The sequence below is a fragment of the Tupaia chinensis genome, unplaced genomic scaffold, assembly GCF_000334495.1.
Source record: "Tupaia chinensis unplaced genomic scaffold, TupChi_1.0 Scaffold000322_1, whole genome shotgun sequence".
Classification (NCBI taxonomy): Eukaryota; Metazoa; Chordata; class Mammalia; order Scandentia; family Tupaiidae; genus Tupaia; species Tupaia belangeri.
In genome coordinates this window covers 4,394,735-4,401,835 of record NW_006159816.1, presented here as the reverse complement: position 1 = coordinate 4,401,835, position 7,101 = coordinate 4,394,735, and the positions used below count along the sequence as shown (strand labels likewise).

General features: G+C 37.1%; 1 protein-coding gene across 1 annotated transcript in view; it reads right to left on the bottom strand.

The window, feature by feature from the left end:
* The window catches only part of TTN (titin), a 306,431-nt gene that overhangs the window by 243,238 nt on the left and 56,092 nt on the right, over window positions 1-7,101 (bottom strand). The window contains 1 exon segment of the mRNA XM_027773115.1: window positions 4,823-4,879. Coding sequence (XP_027628916.1) covers window positions 4,823-4,879 — 57 coding nt within the window.

Genomic DNA, 7,101 nt, shown 5'->3' with positions numbered 1-7,101 from the left:
GAGTAAAAGGTACCATCATCAATACTACTTTTATCCATCACAGTTCTATTTGAAAACTCCTGACTAGAAGAACTTGCTTGATTGGTAAATATGTTGTGTTGCACATTGGTGGAGGTACTATGTATTTCAACTGTTTCAGGACTAGGAGTTTCTTTACATGTTTCCTGCTGTTGCCCAATTTCTTGCCCTTGTAAGTCCTTAGCTGGCTCTCCCATATGAGAATACATTTGTTTTAGATCAAATACAACATACTCCCTATCAGTTGTTTCAGAAGTAGGATGTTGGATTTTAAAATAAGCCTCTTCTGGTTGACCACTATCTAATTCTTGGACTTCTACATCTGCAGTTTCGATTTGAGAGTGAAACTGCTTTAGGTCAAATGTAACAGGTGCTTCACGTTCAGCCCTTTCAGAAGCTGCAGACTGATCTATTTGACCTATTTCTTTCCATTGTTCCCTTTCTTGTACTTCACTTTCCTTATATGTTTGAGAAGAAAGTTCCCTTAAATTCATGACAATGTTAGATGAGTCTGGCTCTGCCTTTGGAGATGTTTTCTCTGCCTGATACATATTTGCATCTAGATGACTGGATATTGCCTCTTTTGGCTTTAATGAAAATTCTATGTCACCAGGCTTCCTGTGAGGAGGACTAACAAATGGTTTCCTGATGGGTTGTCTTTCTAGAACTCCTGTTTCTAAATGTTGTAATTTTTCAAATGCAATAATTCTGTGCTTCACCTTTCTCCCTGGGTAGCATCTCTCTTCACCAAGAGGTTCTTCACATGTGATTGCAGGTGAGTCTTTTGTATCATAACTATCAGAAGTTCTCTCAGAGTGGATATTTGGTAAATAACGACTTTGGGCATATTCTTGCACATTTTCCCATTCTGATCCACCAAGTTTTCCAAAATCATGTTTTATCTCTTTCTTAATATTACCCTGCCTGTAATCATCAGTAAACGGACAAACAGCACCCTCCGCTTGGTACAGCTTTGATTTTTCACTTACATGCCTCTGTGTCTCTTCATCCTGGTACTGTCTGAATCCAGTCTTCGGAAGCATGTTGATTTTTATGGATCTAGAGGCACACTGCATAAATTTGGGTAGTTCTTCTCTAGAAGGTATGCAACGTACTTGGTCTTTCTGGTCTATCTGCTCAATTGTTTCGAGGTTTTGAAAATATTCTGTTATAGAATATTGTTTTATATTTGATTGGGGAGCAAAAGGACCAGCTGGATAATCATAAAATCGTGCCTTTACAGATTCTTCCCGAATTGGTACTTGGTCTCTGGAATATTTTGCATAAGCTCTGCCAACATTCTCAAATCGACTATATTCCCTGTAAATGACAGGTTCCACTGTTAAATCTAAAACATCCTCCACTATCCCTGAATTGTTTTCAGCAACACAACTATATTTTCCAGAATCTTGAAAACTAATATCATTAATATATAATCTGTGGCTATAATTAATGTCTTCAAACTGAAACTTCTGGTTCTGCTTTAAAAGGACTCCATTTTGAAACCATGTTATGATGGGCTGAGGTTCACCAGATATTAAACATTCGAGTACTACAGAATCCCCTTCTTGGCACCAGGCACGCTTTGGCATTTCTTGTAACAGTTTTGGTGGCTCGTTAGTAATATCAGATGAAAATGTAAATTTGTGTTTTGGTGACTGAGTAGCTTGATCTCGAGGCATTGCTTCAAGTTCCAGCTCCTCAGGTTGAAATATTTCTCTGGACTCTTTATCCTGCTCTGGTGTAGGAGTAGCTGCTGTTATCTGAATTTCCACAGGAAAGGAAAGCAGTTCTGTGTCAGCAGAGGGAGGGACTGGTGGGTTAGTTTTTAACATGTGGAGATTCGATTGGCCCTCTTGACTCCAAGATGGATGGATGCCTTCTGCTTGGTCAAATACCAACGCTAGTTCCTCCTCTTCATCGGTGTAGTCATGTAACACTGGGACTTTATGTGTTTTAGCATCATGTCTTTGTTTCGCTTTCACTTTAAGTATGCCAGTTGTCTTTACTGTTCCATATTGGTTAAACAGCACACAGGTAATAGAACCTTCATTTTGAAGATGGACAGACAATAGAGTTAGTGTTGAATAGTTTCCTAAAGTATGAACGATAAAGCTTGGATTACGTGGAATTGGTGTCTCATTATTATACCATGTCACTATGGGTTGAGGATATCCCTGAAAATGGCATGCAAATTTACAACTGTCACCTTCATAAACTTCTTGAGATTCAATTTCTTGAAGAAATGAAGGTGGGCAACGATGTGGGCGTTTTTGCAAAGAATTTTCCAAAAATCTTGCAGCTATATCCTCCTGTTCAGTTTTGAATTCACCAGGTTTTATGGAAGCAGAATGTTCCACTGTTCTCAAATCACCCTTTCTTATTCTTTCACTAGTTATTTCTTCACTTTCTTTACTATCTGTAAGTGTACCAAAAGATTCACTGGCATCTGGTATAAGAGCTGGAAGCATCTTTTCAGGAGTCTCATATACTTCCTCCTCCGTGTATACATTAGTGAAGCATTTAGATGACTCTTCAGTTTCAGCATTGGTCATAATTTCATTAAGCTGTCCTCTTGCTTGGGCATTTTTGTTTTCTAGAATTCTATCATATGAATGCCCTGTTGGTAGACTTTCTTTTAGCAGTGTCTCTTGGCTCATGGTTACAACAATAGGAAGGATTTCTTCATTGACGACAGTTTGTGCACTTGGAGATGGTTCTCCAGATTCTACATTTTGATCCATTTGACTAAGAAGGGCACATGACGTTTTGACCAAACTCTCGGTTGAATCATCTGCCTTTTCGCTAGCTTCAGCTAGATGAGACACAAACCTGCTTTCTTCTCTAGAGAACAGAGTATCTTTATCAGTGGCTTCCGTTCTCAAAGTTCTTGAGCTTATTTCAGAAGATATGTCTGAAAAACATATTTTCCTTTTCTCCATTAATATTTTTCTAGCCTCCCGTAAACGTTGTAGCTTCATTTTGGTCTCCTCATCCAGGAAACTTTCACCTATATTTGGCCATTCCCTTATGTTAGATTTACTTTCTAAATATTCTTCTTCATACATGAAATCTGTTTTCTTGCTAGGATGTACTGTCTTAAAATGTATAGTTCTCATCATCCCCCTTTGCTCCACATCTTGTCTTTTGTTAAAGGGAGAGCCAGTAAACCTCAGGCCAACTTTTATCCTATCTTCTCTCCCTTCAGCTAAAGCCTCCTTGTTCTCATGCTTCTGTTCTGCTCTTCGCAGAAATTCTAAATATCTCTCATCTTGCCCTCTTTGGATAACAAGCAATGATGCAGTTGATTCAGCAGATCCTTCACTATTAATTGCTAGTAATCTATAACTTCCAGAATCTCTATCTTGGACCCTTTTAACCTCTAAGCTAGAAGAGTGATGATGTAAGTCACTCTCAGTTTTTATCACCCTACGAAGACCTGTGGTGATAGGATGATTGTTATGAAACCAAGTCATTTCCGGAGTGGGACAGGCAATTAATCTACATGTAAAAACAACAGGTTCACCTTCTAAAACGTATTTAAATGTAAGTTTTTGGGTAAAGGAAGGCTTGAAATATTCAGGCCAGGAGCTTGTAGATGATATTCTACTTGCATATCTTTTAGCAGACATGGAGCTGTGGTCTATGTCTTCAGAGTCTGAAAAGGCATCCCGTGTATCCCTTTCTGTATGTTCAGATTCCCCCTCGGAGAATAATTCTGAAAAAAAATTAAATCATAGATAATTTTACTATTTTTCATAGTATTTGAAAAAGTTGAAAATAAATGAAATTGCAAAATAGGAAATAAAATGCATGCTACAGATTCTCACAAATCCATAAAAAGTGTCACTCACCATATTTGTTCGAATAAACGCAACACCATGCTCTGTTTAAAAGATTCTGACACGAAAATCGTTCGTTGTCTGGTCTTTTCTTCAAACGGTTGAAATTTCTTCTTGAACAAGCAAAAATGCATTTCAAAATAACATGTTCCTGTGTATATTTGTTTTGAGAGCTTTAGGAAAACTTTGTTCTTTTGATGGCTAAGAGGAAACTCTTACCTGACTTGCAGAGAGTGGAATAAACGCCCTTTCTGATCCTTTTGATTGTAGATTAAATTATTATATTTTTGAGAGTTAACTATTTAAAGAATATATATGAAAACTATAATCATGAGTAATAAGCTAAAATCAAATGAGAAGGCGTTTATTCGAACTAATACAGCCATAGAGTCACAATGTTATGCAAAGAAAAGCAGGCAATAGGATCCCATGAGGCAGCTATCTGCAAGCCAGTGTAAGAGATATCAGTGTTAACATGATACGTGTGCATGAAATGTAACCCAGAATGGGAATGTAAGGTTTTCACACATCCTAAACAAAGTGGCATTTCAATAATAATTCATTCATGACATCGCATTCTGAGAATGACAGCTAGGTTATTATCTATGGTTCAATTTAATTCACTGTGATTTTTAAAACAAATTTCTACTTTGTGATTTCATGCATTAAGACGAAAACTTTCCATAGTACACACTTCTTAAAATGGCTGCAAACATGAAATTGAGTATCACTGATAAATTTTAAATACAAGATTTTGAAGTACCATACCACAAAGTACCATGAAATGCATGTAACCATCAGCATACTAAACCAGGCATGCGACATAGTAATATATACTCTAAGAGATATATTTTTACATCTATGTCATTTTTCTCAAATATATCCAGAGAAAGAAGGCAGTTCAAGGATTCTATTAATCCTTAAGAATTTCTACTTAAATCTCACATTCATACTAACAATACCTTTCATCTCCATCTCAATCTGCTGTTCAATCCTCTCATGCAAAATAGATTCATGTGCTAAAATGGAAAAAAAAACATAAAAATAGAGATTTTAGTGATTATTTTATGACTTATGTGATTAAAATTTTCCTCTTTATCATAATAACAGATAACCGTATCCCCTAAATACGCCAAAAAGTCCATGCCAAACAAACCAATGAGTTGATAAAGTACATGACAATGTTGACACAAAGATTTAAAACCTTTTTTATTTTAAGTTCTTTATGAAATTTTCAATTTTAGATCTGTAATTCCTCATGCCTTGACATGCATTCATGAAAGCAAACCACAAGGTAAAATAATATTCTTTTTGTCCTAATGTCTTACTGACTGAACACTTGCTAAGCGATGAAAACACATTTAGAAGGAACATGCATTTTCTAACTTGCCACTTCAGTTAAGAGCTATTTTCAGTTTTTTTCTTGCAAAATTAATTTTTTTTTGCTAGTAAACATGATTTGAACCACCTTTTAAACTTTAACCTTCATAACTTCCAATTATAAATGAACTTTAAACTACCTAAAGTCCAATTACATATTAAAACAAAGACTCTTCAATTCAAAATTGCTTTTATTACAGATGGAACAGGCATAGTTTTCAGACACAATCACTCCTAGGGCAGCTTCTTGGGAAAGGCTGGTACCCGAGTACCACTCTGTTCTTTGATCCACGTGGCAATGTGTCAGCAGACTTGACTTCCTTGTTCTCAGTTCCTTGTAGTCTTTGGCATGATGTTAATGACAAACTTGAGGTTTTCTTTGATGACTCTCTTTTTACTTCATGGGCTGTTTTAATTTGTGATTCTTTAAGTGTTTTAATACTTTTAATGTCTGAATCAAGAGTAAGTTTTGTAACTGCTCTGGTTTGCGATTCCTTTGCTAGGTAAGAATAAAGTTAGGAAAAGGCATAAATTAGCTGTGTTTGTAAGAATAAAACACATGCTAAATGTAGAGAATATGGAATGTCATTAGGATGAGAAGGAAAAGCAGCATGTTAATCTCAAAACTATTATATGATAAAAAAAAAAACAACTATTATATACCTAAGTTCATCACACATACAAGAACTCTATTCAGTGGACTTACATGGGTTTTACCTTTCTATTTCCTCTTGGAAATACATGAACTTATTTTATTTTATTTTTTTGGAGAGGTTTTTCCTATAGGGCACGTGCACTCAACAGAAGGGAAGAGAGAGACAGAAATCAAGAAATCACCCCCCAGGGAGAATGACCACGCTGCAATCCCTTCTCCCCCATTCTACTCTGGGCACATGTGCCCGGCGTGAGTTTAAGCCTCTGGTCTGGGACTCGAACCGCAGTTGACTACATGGGAATCCAGCGACATAGTCATCACACCAACTGCTGGTCCCAAACGTATTAGGTCAAAATAAAAGAGGAACATCTAAAAACTGGCCTACATTAAATAATTAGACAGCCATGCCCAATCTTTTCCTCAAACACCTGAAAGTATTTTTTCTTCTAACTTTCTTAAGTACAAGAAAAAGAGTCTGGACTTCCCAGAAAAAAGAAAAGATATGATTTGTTCTAAGAATATTTAAAAAATATAATCAACCAGACCTGAGTGAATTGTACATCCTGGGACAAAAGTGAACAGTTCAAATTCATTTTGGAAATATGGCATTCGAGCACTGAACTATGGCGCTAAGTTATTAGGAAGGAATTTGAAAGACCTGTATTTCCCCCACCTCCACTGCATAGCCGACTCCCAATTACATTACTGCAGAAACTGTCATAGCTGTCACCTAATTGCCTTGTAAACAACATGTCCAGACAGTCACTCTGTGTGATTACTGTGCTAACCAGCAGCTGTGGTGAAATCAAGGATCAACTCCCTACACAGTGGATTTTCCCATCTAACTAGTCTGTTTTACATAACTAGACTTCAACTCTTGAAAGATTCCCTTTGAACAAAATCTCAGATTAAGAAGGCAAAAGGCCTCGAAGGGACCAACAGTTAGCGTAATGGCTTGGTCACTGGACTCCCATGTAGTCGACTGCGGTTTGAGTCCCAGACCCAGTGGCTTAAAACTCACGCCTGGCGCATGTGTGTGCATGCCCAAGATTCCAAGAGGAGAATGGAGGATAAGGGATTGTGGCGTGGCCATCCCCCCTGGGGGTGCTTTCTCGCTTTCTGTCTGTTTGTCTCTCTGTCTGGTGAGCGCACACGCCCTATAGCAAAAACCTCTCAAAAAAAAAAAAAAAAAAAAAAAGGAAAAAG